Here is a 14,096-nt window from a genome sequence, read left to right as displayed (position 1 = left end):
CTCCCGCGCCTCGCTCAGCCAGTGAGCGGGAACCGGTCTGTATGTGGGATCCGAACCCTCGGACGGGAGCGCCGCCGCGCTTCCCAAGCGGCGCACTATCCAGTGCGCCACCGGGCCGGCCCCTGATGTTACATTTTTATAGTTGTAAATTTGGTTGATTTGTGGGAGAGAGTGACGCTGGGAACCGTCTATTCCGCCATCTTGATTGAATCCGCCAGTTATCTCTGTAGCACTTTGTTCTTCCCTGTTCCAATAATTCTTCACTATCTTGTTAGCTCTCTGGTGCCTTCAAGTGTGTGTTTTTCATAATTTATTCAGTTTTTCTGAATTCTATTCAGCTGTCCTCAGAAGGCAACTAGTCTCATTTACCTAGTGCACTAATACTAGAAGTGGAGTTCTACTCTTTTCAAGCATGAGTATAGAGTTGGAACTGAAACTGTGTTCTTGATCCAGCTTTCTGCTGCAGTACTGCAAGTTAACAGTTTGTAAAACTTTAAGTGAGATAAAGATATATGGAGATTGGTATTTGTTATCTTAGTCCATCTACTTTTAAATTTTAGTTTTTGAAAGGGTGTGGTAAAGAGAACCATTGTCTATTAGTTGCCATTATACACAAGGCTATGAAAGATTGATGACTGAATCATTCTTTACAAGTATCACAGTTAATCATTTCAGTGCATTTCATTCTATCATTAACTTGTTCTATGTAAGTCTTAGGACAATGCAACATTCTATTGTGGCAAACTCAAAAGGTCTCCTGAGACCAAAGGTTTAAAGCATAGAGTACAGCTGGCTAAATGTGGGTCTCATTTTTTTTGGGAGCAAGACTCAGTAAACAAGGTGAATTCAGAGTTTCTTTGGTGGAAAACTGTAAAATATAAGGACCACCATTCTATATTTAGTTTACTTTCAAAAGTCAACAGGACCATTTTTCTTTAATTGCCCTCATAGAGGGAAGTCTAGGTGCAGGCTATTTGTGAGTTTTAAGCTAAAGTTTTTCAGTTGCTTATTATGGGTTGATGTTTTATATAGATCCTCTAAATTCTGAGGTTTTGAAAAACACCATAAAAAAATTCTTTAACTTCTCTAAGCCTTTTGGTAAAGACCCTTTCAGTAAACATTTGTGATTGGCGTGTAATATGTAATGAGCAGTTAGCATCACTGATTTACTATGCATTTATTTAAATTTCTCCCAGAAATTTAGATTTATGTGCTTTGTTTTCTTTACCAAACAGGATTTGCCCAATAACATGATCCATCAGGTGCCAATTAAATCACTCCCTCAGGAGTGGCTTTGGTGTGAAACGTGGTGTGATGACGCCTCTAAGAAAAGAGCAAAAACAATCGATTTGGTAAGCTGTCTGTGGAGCTCCTCTGCACCTTAATCCAGTGTGATGTACAACTGAATGACTATTAGTTCTTATTTACCAGGATCTTATTTAGCCTTTCTCTGCAAATGCATAGTTTAGGGGCTATGGAACATCTTGTGGTAATTTTAGCAGTTTTCCTTTTTGCTTAAGCAGGAAACCAGATCCTCTAGTGCCTGATGAGACTGCTTGCACTACCTACGATCTGCTGAGTCACTACTTGTCTTCCACTTTATCTCTGTGCCTTATAATTGTTCCAAATGGACTTTGACTTTTCCTGCCTTCCAGTGGCCTCCCACAACTTCTTTGTAGAACAAGCAGATGCAGCTGTATATAGCTCCCGTGTCATATTGCTTCTGCTAATATATCCTTTGGTTCTTCAGTGTTGTTCTTTGTATCTAGTTAGGACTAATAGCCCAAGAATAGAAACACCTTTGAATTCTATATAATGTATCCTTTCTTCAGCTCAGGTGAAGCATGTTCTTTTGGTTTTTATAGTGTAATAATCCAATGACCAAAGAGCCCAAGCTGGAAGCAGCTGTACGAATTGTCCCAGAGTGGCAGGACTATGATCAAGAAATCAAACAGCTACAGATCCACTTTCAGAAGGAGAAAGAAACAGGGACGCTGTATAAGGAGAAGACAGAAGAACTGAGCCGAGAAGGTATGTGCAAACCTTTGGCTTTAGGTAAGTACTTCTTTTCATTTCTGATTTCTATTTGTTAGGAAATCAACAGAATAATGAATAAAAGGAAAAGAAAAATCTTCCGTAGTCCTTCCATCTTAACATTAATTGGTGTGCATATGTTTTTCATTTTCCTTTTTTAGTTGGCCTTCTGTTAAACAGTATTTATTAACACAATTGTTACTCTTTTTTCTTTCTTTCTTTGGTCGAGGGAGAAGGGGTGCTTTAATTGTGATTATTGTTATTTACGTTCATGAGTTTTGTGATAACATAAGCCGAACCTGACATTAGTTTTGGGAACCCTTGTCAGATTTCTTGTTTTTTTGAATTAAATTTGTCAAGTTGCTACAAATGAACAAACTTAGATGAAGACAAAGTATATATTGATTTTTTAAAAAATATTCTTTAAAACAAGCATCTGGGGTGAGGAGGAAGTGTTTGTGTTTAATTTAGGCTAAGAACAGAAAGTACTTAAGTCTTTCATGTTTTTCCAACTATGTGCACATCTTGAATGGTGGCCACTTGAAAAAAATCATTATAATACAAAAGTGACTTTTTAAACTATTAATAAGCCGGACTGGGGATTTTAAGATTTATAAAAGCAATCGTAGAACAGGGATCTTGAGTGATTCACCTGTACATCTTGAAGACTGTACCATGATATTAAATATCACAGCTAGATTATCTAATCACCATAAAGATAATTAACTCAAATTCCTTATTTTTCAAGGATTTGTGAATTCAAGGATTTTCATAGATAAATGGGCAAAGAACGTGAACATACTGTTCAAATGAGAGGAAAGCACAAATAATAAATGACTTTGAGGGGCCGGCCCAGTGGCACACTGCTACAGTGCGCCGCTTGGGAACGCGGTGGCGCTCCCGCTGAGGGTTCGGATCCCACATACAGACCGGTTCCCGCTCACTGGCTGAGCGAGGGGCGGGCGCAGCACCGAGAGTTGCGATCCCGTTGCCGGTCCCGGTCCGGTACGGGCGCGACACTGAGGGTTGCGGTCTGTTGCTGGACATGAAAAAAGACAAAAAGCTTAAAAAAAAAAAAATTAAATAAATAAATAAATGACTTTGAGGAAACAGTAATCAAATTAAAGCAGTCTGTCATTAGTATCAGCTACACAGAAAAAAATAGATATTGATAGTATTGATAATGCCATTTGTTGGGGAGATGGTGATGAAACTGTTCTGCATGTACCTTGTTGAAGTTTTGTGTATTAGAGCAACCCTTGTTAAAAAGTAGTATATCTATCGTCATGAGCCTTTAAAATGTTTGTGCCCTCAGTAATTTTTCTCTTGGGAATTTATCTTAAAGACATAATTCAACACTAGACAAAAGTTATGTGAAGAAATTTATTTTACTATTATTTATAAACCAAAAGCATTAAAAACATTTTAAACATCCAAGAATGAGATACACTGGTGCATAGGAAAATGTTTATATACTATTAAGTTAAAAAAAATAATACTGAATAAAAATGCATGCATATTTTCTGAAAGTAAATATTCCAATTGTAAAAACAATTTAGTTCAAATAGTAGCTTGCAGGTAGTTTCAGTGTTCTTAAAAATAAAAATGTTGCCTTTTTTTTGTTTTTGTTTTCAAAATATACAAAAACACCAAAACAAAGCCTCTCAAAATTTAAAATAAGATAAAATGGAGGTGGAGATTCAAGTAATTAATAAGTTGTAGTGATGGAAAATGCCCACTTTTTTTCTATGTAGCAGATTCTAATGACAGGCTGCTTTAATTTGATTACTATTTCTTCAAAGTCATTTATTATTTGTATTTTCCTCTTATTTGAACATGATTATCTATGAAAATCCTTGAATTCATAAATCCTTGAAAAATAATGAATTTGAATTAATTATTTTTATGGTGACTATATAATCTTCTAGCTGTGATATTTAATATCATAGTGCAGTCTTCAATGTGAGGATAATCTTTTTTCTTTTCCATTGTTCTCCTTTTCCACAGGACCTCAGAAGCATGAAGAATTATGATCTCTGGAGGAGGATAGGAGATTATACTATTTGAAAAACAGTTTTTATACGAACTGATAGTTTTTTTGATCTGTCTGTACAACTGCTGATAAAATGGCCGGGCAGGGGTGCCCCACCTTTTGATTCTGAGCATTTGATTTTGACTTCTGCACACCAGTGGACGCTATATCTCTGGGTTAAGGCTCTATTGGATTTGTACCTCAGAGGAAGACAAGTGGCTGATCTTTTGGGACTTTGTAGAGAGCAATCTTCTAATCAGAGGGGGAAATGGCAGCAACAACTGGAAGAAAATGAGCCCTTTGGTGCCCATACCCAAGAGCACACACATGCTGCACTGTCGCAGGAAGCAGGCCAGCCAGAGCCGCCATGTTCTTCCTTACCTCAGTTTACCTGCAGCTTTTGCTGGGTCAGGCCAGCAGAAGCTTTGTCCAAGGTCACTACACCTCGAGGTTTACGCCAGTGTGCTCCTTGTGCCCTTCCTGCATTCTCTTCCTAGGCATTAGGTTCATTGTTTAATTGAAACTCAGCCAACAATTGTGTGTCTTCAGTGTCGGCTTGGTGCAGTGGTTACACATATTAATTTGAGGACAAGATTGGAATGGGGTGGGGTGAATGTAGGGAAAATAGCAGGATTAGGGGGGCCTCTTAAGTGTTGGGGGAGGGGAGGAAGACCAGAAATTGGCCATTCTCTTTTATGAACTATTGGTACCATCATGGCTAATTTGAAATGAAAACATTATTCTTATTTCCTACCCAACCCCAGTGAACTTTTTAGGTAATTGTTTTGTAAACAGTTTTTGTATGTATGAAAGTCTTTGCTTTTTCTTCTCACTTTCTAAAAAAGGCCTGCTATCAATTTCCTTACTGGATACAGCCATACTAAGCCCCTCTAGTGATCCGTCTTGGAGGGCTCAGGGCTCCCTCTGGACGATGACCACGGTGTTTGCCCTCTCCTGTGTAGGGCTTTCTCTCAGACCCAGAGGACAGTGGGTTGGACTTTTTTCTACAAAATGCTCCCAGATCTAAGACCCGGAAAATTTTTGACTGTGGGATTAATATTTTTTGTACACTGTCCTATATTCCTTTTATTTTAGCACCGTGGGTTGCCTTTGGCTTACAGAAATTGCCAGTGCCCAGACCAGCTCTGACTTCACGTAGTTGCACTGTGAAGCACTGCTAGCCCTTCAGTCATTGCTTTCTGTGTCTTCACCCGACAGCTCAGCATTGGCTTTTTGGGAGCAGCCTTTGCTGATGAACGGGCCATCAGGTCTTGGTGTGGTGTTGGCCTTAGAGGGAGAAGGCTCTGGTGACGTGGCTCTGTCTCTGCCCAGGCTGCAGGGCACAGCAGCAAGAGTGCGGACAGGGTGCCACACTTGCTTTCCAAGGCACACAGGCTGTTGCCTTCATATTTTCCCTGCTTTTTAAAAATATAAGGAGAGGGTGCAAATGGATAGGTAAATCCTTACCCTTCTATGCCAGGTAACATATTGATGTGTAGTCTTTTTTAAAAATCAAAGTCTATCACATATGCAAAGTATTTTATTTTTCCCATTTTCATATGCAAAAGTTAGCTTAGGAGCCTCCCAGTCAGTCTGAAGGAGATTTTGACTTTGCTTTCATAATTTCATCAAAAATTGGGGAGAAGGGGCTAGCTGGTTAGTTGGTTAGAGCGTGATGCTGATAGCACCAAGGTCCAGGATTTGATCCCTGTACTGGCCAGCCTCCAAAAAAGAAAAAAAAAAAATTGGGGAGGGCTGAATTTAAAAGAGAATTAGATAAATTCATCTGAGACTGAACAGGTGCCCCAGAATCACTGCCATTGACAAAGGATGTAGCATGATTTCTCCCTGCCCTGCCCTTCACCTGGCCAGAGCAGCCGAAGGGATAGGATCAGTGAGATTAAAAAGCATTTGTTCAAACTTCATCTTCACATTTTATTAAGCCTTCAGGGAGGCCACTGCCTACAACAATGGGCAGAAATGTGCATTTTCCCAGTATATTGACTGGGATGTTGAGCAGGAAATACTCAGCTCACTGGGATTTGCTTTTCAAATGCTAGTTCCCATGGGATGCAGAATTGGCCACCTTTCTCTGTGTCTTTCTACCAAGTCTCCCATACATATTCTATGTAAGGAAGGCGCAGAGTGAAATAAAAGTTCTCTGTGTGGTGCGTGTGTCCTGTGTCACTCATTGGCCCTTATCTGTCATCACCCTGACATGAGTCTTACTAATAGCTGACTCTGATGAATGCAACACCCAGCCTGCTTCTGAAATGATCTATGCTCCTCCTCCTGCCAGTTTCTTTTCATGCTTTATGGGACATAATTGCCTTTAAAGTTAAACGAATGCCCTAGGAAATGATGTTACCAGTAAAATGTGGTCTTGGTCAGCTTTGTCTGTTGTCTCTACCATAAGAAAAAACACTGTGACTGAATAGATAGGTAAGACAGGTTTTTTTCCCCCAGGAATCAGGAGTTGATTGCGCTGAATGTTCAAGCTTCTGGAAACTGTTTATAGTGTGTTGTTCTTAGCCATTATTTATATGTAATGGATTTTTTTTTTTTTTATCATCATGCCATAATGGAAAATTTTCTTTGTGAATAAGTGGCAGAGTAATATGAAATAATGTGACATGTCAGAATGACATGCAGCAATGTGAGCCTGTTTTTATGTTCTATGAACAGTGGTATTTGGTTGAGGTGAAAATCTGTCACACAGCCTACTGCTGGGGCTGTGGGTTACTCAATGGTCAGTGTCTCTGGCCTCCTGTGTTTGGTTTTAAAAGCGTCCTGAATGCTTACCACATTCAGAGTGATGGCATGTTGGTTTTTGGTAAGAATGATAAAGTTGTGAATCTGTGTAAATGTTGCATTTCAAATCAGATGTGCAGATGTTTGCACGTCTGCCAAGTTCCCGGGCATTATGGTAGGCTGTGCATTGTGTGAACTCATTGCACATATTACCTATGTTAAGAAACAGTTTCCATGCATGGAGCTTAATTTACTCTGCTATCCTTAAGTCCTTATGTTCTGAACTTTGTTACGGCTCTGCCTGAACAAACACGTGTTATCCGGTTGTGGGGACTGAGTCCCTGAATGAAGGGCTGGGATCTAGGGATGTTAGTGCAGTATTTGAAAGAGACTGGTCCAGGGAGGAAGGAAATCCTAAAGTTTTCTTTAACCAGGAGTTACTCTTTTCTGACACCATAATTTGGAAGAGGTCAGACACCACCCTCATAACAAGTGTAAAATGAGTCCTCTCCTCCCCAACTCCCCCATGAGTAAATTTAGATACTTGAAAGCAATCCTTTTCTAAAATTGCCACGCCTAATCTGGCTTGAATGATTAAAAGAAGGAATTCAACTCAAAAGTTATAAGGGGGAATAAAAGTTACAAGCAAATTTTATTCAATCTTGTTGAGTAGAATGTTAGTACTGTGGTATCAGAGTTCATGGAAATGGAAATGTATTGATAAAGCTGCCTGATGGGAACTTTCTCTTGGTAAGGAAAATGGAGGGTGCATAAAAAATGGAGGGTGTATTATGTGCAAACTTATTTAAATATATATTCCAATGTTGTGTAATTTTAATAATTAGTGTTTTAAGTACTTGATTTTATAGGGACATTTTGGGGGGGATGATGGGCGTTAATAAAAAATAGAGCTTGTCTGGTGGGGTAACATTTTTAAATTTAATTCATGTTTCTCTGATCTGATGTAGTGAGGAAAAGATCTTAATCAGGACTTTGGTAATTAATTACCTGATTGAATTCAAACAAGGTAGATGTCATTAACTCATGGGGTTATTAATACTTCAAAGTATCTTTTTGTTTTGGTTGCTGGCTGGTATGGGGATCCAAATGCTTTGACCTTGGTGTTACAACACCATGCTTTAACCAACTGAGCCAACATGCCAGCCTGATATTTCAAAGTATCTGGAGGATGCAAACTTCTCATTCATTATTTGGTCTTTGATTTTTCTGTATAATACAGAAACAATACTTCTGGCTGGCAGTGAGGATCTCGCTCCGTCAGGGTGTCACCGAGTGCTGACAATTTATAAAAGCAAACCACAAAATCAGCTTCAAACGGCTGCATGCTCCCCAGAAGTAGTCCATAAGGTTTAAACTCCACAGTAATGATTTTGCAAGCAAGATGCCCTCTCCTGAGTTTTTCCAAATTACCTAGCAGTGCAGAGGCCAGATGTGGAAGATTTTGGTGGGGACATAAGTTAGGGATGGAGCTGAGGTCTTCATTCCAGCTGTATTTTATGCGTTGCCTTACTTGTCACCATGTAGATTTCCAGAGAAATGGGCATAATTCTTCTTAGCAATGACAAAGAGCAAAATGCATTAACCTAAAGCTGACAATTTGAGAACAAAAGATTGTCAAATACCATGTTTTCCAACCAGTTATCCATGGAAATAACAGGTAAACATGGAGCAATGGAGAAAAATGGTAGAATTTTTAAAGAAACTATGTACTTCTTTATAAGTATCCTGTTTTACTGTAATCCTGTTCCATTAAATGCAACATAGTGTCCAGGTGCTGCCCCTTGCTTGGGAACAGCATTGGGGTTTTAAGTGTCTGCAGAATCTCTGCATCTGAAGGGAATTGAGAATGAATTTCTCCTGGTACTGTAATGAAATAAGGTCTGCTCAATAAACTTTTCTTCTCTTCTTTAAAACTGTCTGTCAGTCATTCAGCTTTTACATTTAGAAAGGATAGACCGATGGAGTGCGGAGTTGAACCTTTCATCTGGCACAAGTCACAAACACTGGCAGAGGAAGGCGGGTTTTACCTGCAGTGTCTGGCACTGGAGCTGGGTTTGGGTTGCAGCCAGTTCTTTGGGTTTTCAGGATAACACCATGTCTCATCTAGGTGCCCAACCTCTAGGAGCTGTCCTAGCAGCACCAACCATAACAGGTGAGATGGGGTGGGTGGGGAACCCAAAGGCAAGAAGACATCATGAAACAGCTGGGCCTAACCTTGTCACCATGTTCCTCAGAGAGTGGTATGGACTTTATTTTGGAAACACATATAAAGTTGAAGATAGGGTTCTTGCTGTTCAGTGCCCATTGGATGCTGCAGCCAAGCGTGTTGAGTGCTCCTGCTGAAGTGGAGGTTGGGAGGGGACCTGGTGGCTGCGAGAGCACAGGCACCTGAGGTGGAGGAGGAGGGATTTGGTGGTTAGGAAAAGCTGCTGCACGGGTAGGTGATGCTTAAGCTGAAGCCTGAGGAACATGCAGGAGACGTCCACGTGGGATGAGGAGTTGGGAAGAGAGGGAGGGACTTGAGCTGGTGTGTGTCTCCTTGAGGGAGGTGCACGTGAACCTGTGTGGCCACAGTATGGCCAAAAGAGAGATTCAGGAGAAGGGTCTGGATTTGGTTCTAGGGGCACAAGAAAGCCCCCAAGGGGTTTAAACTGGGTGTTGAGTTGAAATGGGTTTTTCTTGTAATAAACCTTTTGTTGAAGTAGAGTACTCAGAAGAGTACACAAGCATATGTAGATTTTCACAAAGTGAAAGCACTTGTGTAATGGTCATTCAGATAAATAAAGTGAGCTGGCCAGTGAGCTCAGATGGTTAGTGCACCACCTTGTAACACCAAGGACAAGGGTTTGGATCCCTGCACTGGCCAGCACAACAAAAAAGAAATAAAAGGAAGTTAGATTTTATTTTGTGTTAGACAGCATGTAAAAATCTATTTACAGTCTGGCTTCCACTAATGGCAGAGCAAAAGGAAGTTAGATTTTATTTTGTGTTAAACAACATTTAAACATCTGATTACAGTCTGGCTTCCACTCTGGCAGAACAGCTTGTATCTGACTAACCTGCTGCCAATAATTATACACATTATTGGAGTGCACTCGAAAGTGACCAGAGAGGCAAAAAGTGGAGGAAGCTCTAGAGGCTGGTCAGTCAGCTTAGTTGGGTAGAGCACAGCCTTGTAACCCCTGTGTCACGAGTTCGGATCCTTGTACCGGCTAGCTGCCAAAAAACAAAAACAAAAACAAAAACCCACATTGGTAAGATCCACATTTCAGTGACTGTTCCTCATGTGACCCACAGAGAATAAAATGGAAAGTGCCAGTCTTACTAGTCTGAGGAGCCAGTCAGTTCAGGGCTGTCTGAGCAGCTGAAAATTGAAGGGGAAAATCCCAGAAAAGAGGAAACCACACAGCTCCAAACTTTGCCTCACATACTCCCCTCAAATCATTAGCCAACACTTACATTGTGCATGAACAGGGCAGGATTACAAGAGGCCCAGTGGAAAGCTACACTTGGAAGGCTAGAAAAGCTGAGCAGAGACTTCAGTGGATGCCGGGTGCTGGGAAGGAAGAGTTTGGTATTTATGTCCTACCAAGTTAGAGGGGCCTGGTAAGTATTTCAGGCGTTCCCTTGGAAAAACCCAGAGGGTCATGCTTTAGATTAGGACCACATCTCAAAACTCAGGTCTAGGCTCTAGGACTGAGGGCAAAACTAAAATAGACCCACCTTAATAAAGCCTAAAATTGCTACTTCAAATAATCAAGGTGATGTGCTAGTAACTTAACTGTCTACAAAACAGTTTTCATAGAAAAAATAACTGAATCTAGAGTCTCTACAGTATATTATTCAGAATGTCCAGTATATAATCACAGACCAGGAGACATGAGAAGAAGCAGGAATATATGACACGTAACCAAGGAGAAAAACAAAACAAACCACCCAATAAAAAACCAAGGTGTTGAAATTATTGAAAAAGAATTTAAAAATAACAATTATAAATTTTTTCTTAGATTTAAATTGATGCTTTTTTATTACCTTTACTTTTGCTATGTCCTGCATTTCTCTATTTTTATTTTAAAGTATTTAATTGACGAAGATTGTATGTATTCAATGTGTACAATGTGATGGTTTGATATACATATGCATTGTGTGATGATTATCACAATCACATTAACACATCCATCACCACCCATGCTGTGTATGGGAACCCAGAATTTATTCATTTTTTAGCTGGAACTTTATACCCTTTGACAAACATCTCCCCATTCCCCTACCCCCAGCCCCTGGTAACCACCATTCTACTCTGAGTTCAACTTTTTTAGATTCCACATATAAGTGAGATCATGCAGTATTTGTCTTTCTCTGGCTTACTTCATTTAGCATAATGTCCTTCAGGTAAAGAATCTATAGGAAAGGATAGATATAAAGTGTGAAGAGAAGGAGAATTTTAGGAGAAAGATGAAAATTTTGTGGGTGGACTTACAAGAAGGTTAAATTGTGCAGAAGAAAATATCAATAAACTTGAATACACCTTAATAGAAAGTATCCAAACTGAAGAACAAAGAGAACAAAAAAAAAAAAAAAAGAAAGAAAGAAAGAAAAGAAAAATGAACAGATTTAACCTGTGAGGCAGTATCAAGCGGTTTAACAAATATATAACTGAAGTCCCAAAAGAGGAGAGAAAATGTGTCAGAAAAAATATTTGAAGAAATATTGGCCAAAATTTTTAAAAGTTAAATTAAAAATAACGACTTGTGGGTCCAAGAACCTAAGGGACCCCCTTGCTATGGTTTGAATGTCCCCTCCGAAACTCATGTTGAATCTTAGTTTCCAATGTGGCGGTGTTAAGAGGTGGGGGTCCTGGGAGCTCTGCCCTCACGACTGGATTAATCCATTCATGCACTGATGGGTTAACGGATGAATGGGCTATTGTGGGAGTGCACCTGGTAGCTTTATAAGGATAGGAAGAAATATGCTGGTGTGCCTTCACCCCCTTGCTACGTGATAGCTGGTGCTGCCTAGGCTGCAGAGTCCCCACCAAGAGGAAGGCCCTCACCAGACATGCTCCTCAATCTTGGACTTTCCAGCCTCTAAAACTGTAAAAAATAAATTTCTTTATGAATTACCCAGTTTCAGGTATTCAAAATGACAGAAAATGAGCTAAGAGCCATGTAATATAGTTTTTAAAAATGCAGTCTTGTCCTGGTTTTGAGGCCCTGGCTAGAGACCAGCTAGTCCTCAGGAGGGGCCAATTACGTTCACACCCCCAGTCACCTCCCTTACTGGTCTCTTACATCCCAAGCCACTCGCCTAATCACATCACAGCTCGGTAAACAACCAGGACAGCCTCTGTGCCACAGGGCCTGCTGAAATTATTCATATTAACTCATCCTAAACCTGCCTCACTTGTTCCTTCCTGGGGAAACCATAGTAAAAGATCTTGCCCACATTTTCCCCTTGTAGAGCTAGGCTCGAGCTCACAGACCCCTCGAGCCTGTTGTCCACACTGGGTCACAAACCCTCCACATGCAAGTCTATGAGCTAGGTAATAGGAAAAGGTCCTTGGAGCCATGGGTGGGTGAAGAAATAATAGGCTTTATTCAAAGCTAGGAGCAGTCGCCCTAATATGGCTTCCCAGTGTCCTCTCGAAGCTTTGCATGTCTGTGCCATTAGTCCTTTTTACTCAAGTCCATAATCCAAAAAAACAAAAAAACCAAAAAACCTGGATGCACATGTGCAATCACATTAGACAATAACAAGGAACACCTGTGCACATACGCGTACCCACCTCACATGCTCAGCAAGACACCAAACATCTGAGGGGCCCTGACCATTTTCCATATAGTTTCCCAACAATCCACCCCTTCAGGGTCCCTTGCCATACAATCTACATGTTCAGAATCTTCCATGATGTTCCCTTAGCAAGGATAAATGACCCTTACATTCATATAACCTACTGTCTGTTCAATATGCCTTAAGGCTCGTCCTTAAGGCTTGTCCTGTAGTTCTGTCCTTTCAACTATTAGCCGCTCATGTCCGGTTAGTAGTCATCATTGGTGTGATCCTCCATGGGAATCCTGTAGTCATACTGATGGGAAGTTAAATGCATATTCAGTGGCCAGCACATTGATCACACGACTCTGGTGCGGTGCCTTCAGCCAGAACACTATGGGCGAAAAGACAGAAGGGTTATTGGTACCAATAGGGGAAGTTCTCGCCCCTCTGGTAAGATACATGCCAGTTTGCCATGCTGAGAAAGGATGGGTGCAGGAGTAGGCATCTTACCTGGCTTATGATACCATACTTTATCTGCTAACACTGTTGGATCTGTAAGTTCTACATGTAACACTATAGGGGAACTCATAAGTGGCCATAATAATAATACAAATGTGCCCTTTGGAATAGAGCACTTACCTGTTCCAGGCCCTGTTACCTTTACTCGAGGAGGCCAGGGACTTGTCACCCAAGGGGATGCTTGCAAGTCTTCTAATCCTTTCCCCCAAGGCCCTATTAGGCCTACCCAGCGTATATGGAGAGATTCTATTCTCAAGGCAATTCTCATTGTACTGTCTGTCCCAGTTGCAAACAGGTTGGGGCTGGTAAGAGAATATTTCCATTCTTGCCACATCCTGGCTTCAAAATCTTATCTTTTTTTTTTTTTTTTAAAAGATGACCCGTAAGGGGACCTTAACCCTTGACTTGGTGTTGTCAGCACCACGCTCACCCAATGAGCTAACCGGCCATCCCTATATGGGATCCGAACCCGGGGCCTTGGTGTTATCAGCACCGCACTCTCCCGAGTGAGCCACTGGCCGGCCCTCAAAATCTTATTTTTAGTAGTGATTTGCAGCTGTAAAGGTGTTGCAGCCCTATGCAACAGAGCTTCCACTGGAGAGGGTCTGCCCTTGAGCAGTGTCTCATTTAGAATCCTGTCAGCCATAACCACTGTGTCAACGCCTTCAGGGATGGGGGTTGGGCAGATAACCTTAGTCCCTTTTTTAAAAGACCATTGTAGGGGGCCGGCCCATGGCTCACTTGGGAGAGTGTGGTGCTGACAACACCAAGTCAAGGGTTAAGATCCCCTTACCAGTCATCCTTAAAAATAATAATAATAATAATAATAATAATAATAATAATAATAATAATAATAATAAAATAAATAAAAGACCATTGTACTGTTCAATCATTTCTGCTGCCTGGGGATGATATGGCACATGTAACTTCCACTGAATGGACAACTGGGAGGCTCACCTCTGAACCC

General features: G+C 40.8%; 1 protein-coding gene across 2 annotated transcripts in view; it reads left to right on the top strand.

Annotated features, from left to right (window-relative positions):
- Positions 1-8,751, top strand: part of UGGT1 (UDP-glucose glycoprotein glucosyltransferase 1) — a 120,978-nt gene extending 112,227 nt beyond the window's left edge. For both annotated transcript variants that reach the window (XM_008579456.1, XM_008579455.1), the window contains exons 39-41: positions 1,236-1,352; positions 1,866-2,031; positions 4,042-8,751. In XM_008579456.1, coding sequence (XP_008577678.1) covers positions 1,236-1,352; positions 1,866-2,031; positions 4,042-4,067 — 309 coding nt within the window. In that variant the 3' untranslated portion in view covers positions 4,068-8,751. The remainder of the gene's footprint in view (positions 1-1,235; positions 1,353-1,865; positions 2,032-4,041) is intronic.
- The last annotated feature ends 5,345 nt before the right edge of the window (positions 8,752-14,096 follow it).

Source organism: Galeopterus variegatus, unplaced genomic scaffold (genome assembly GCF_000696425.1).
Source record: "Galeopterus variegatus unplaced genomic scaffold, G_variegatus-3.0.2 Scaffold1889, whole genome shotgun sequence".
Lineage (NCBI taxonomy): Eukaryota > Metazoa > Chordata > Mammalia > Dermoptera > Cynocephalidae > Galeopterus > Galeopterus variegatus.
This window is presented reverse-complemented; position numbering and strand designations above follow the sequence as displayed.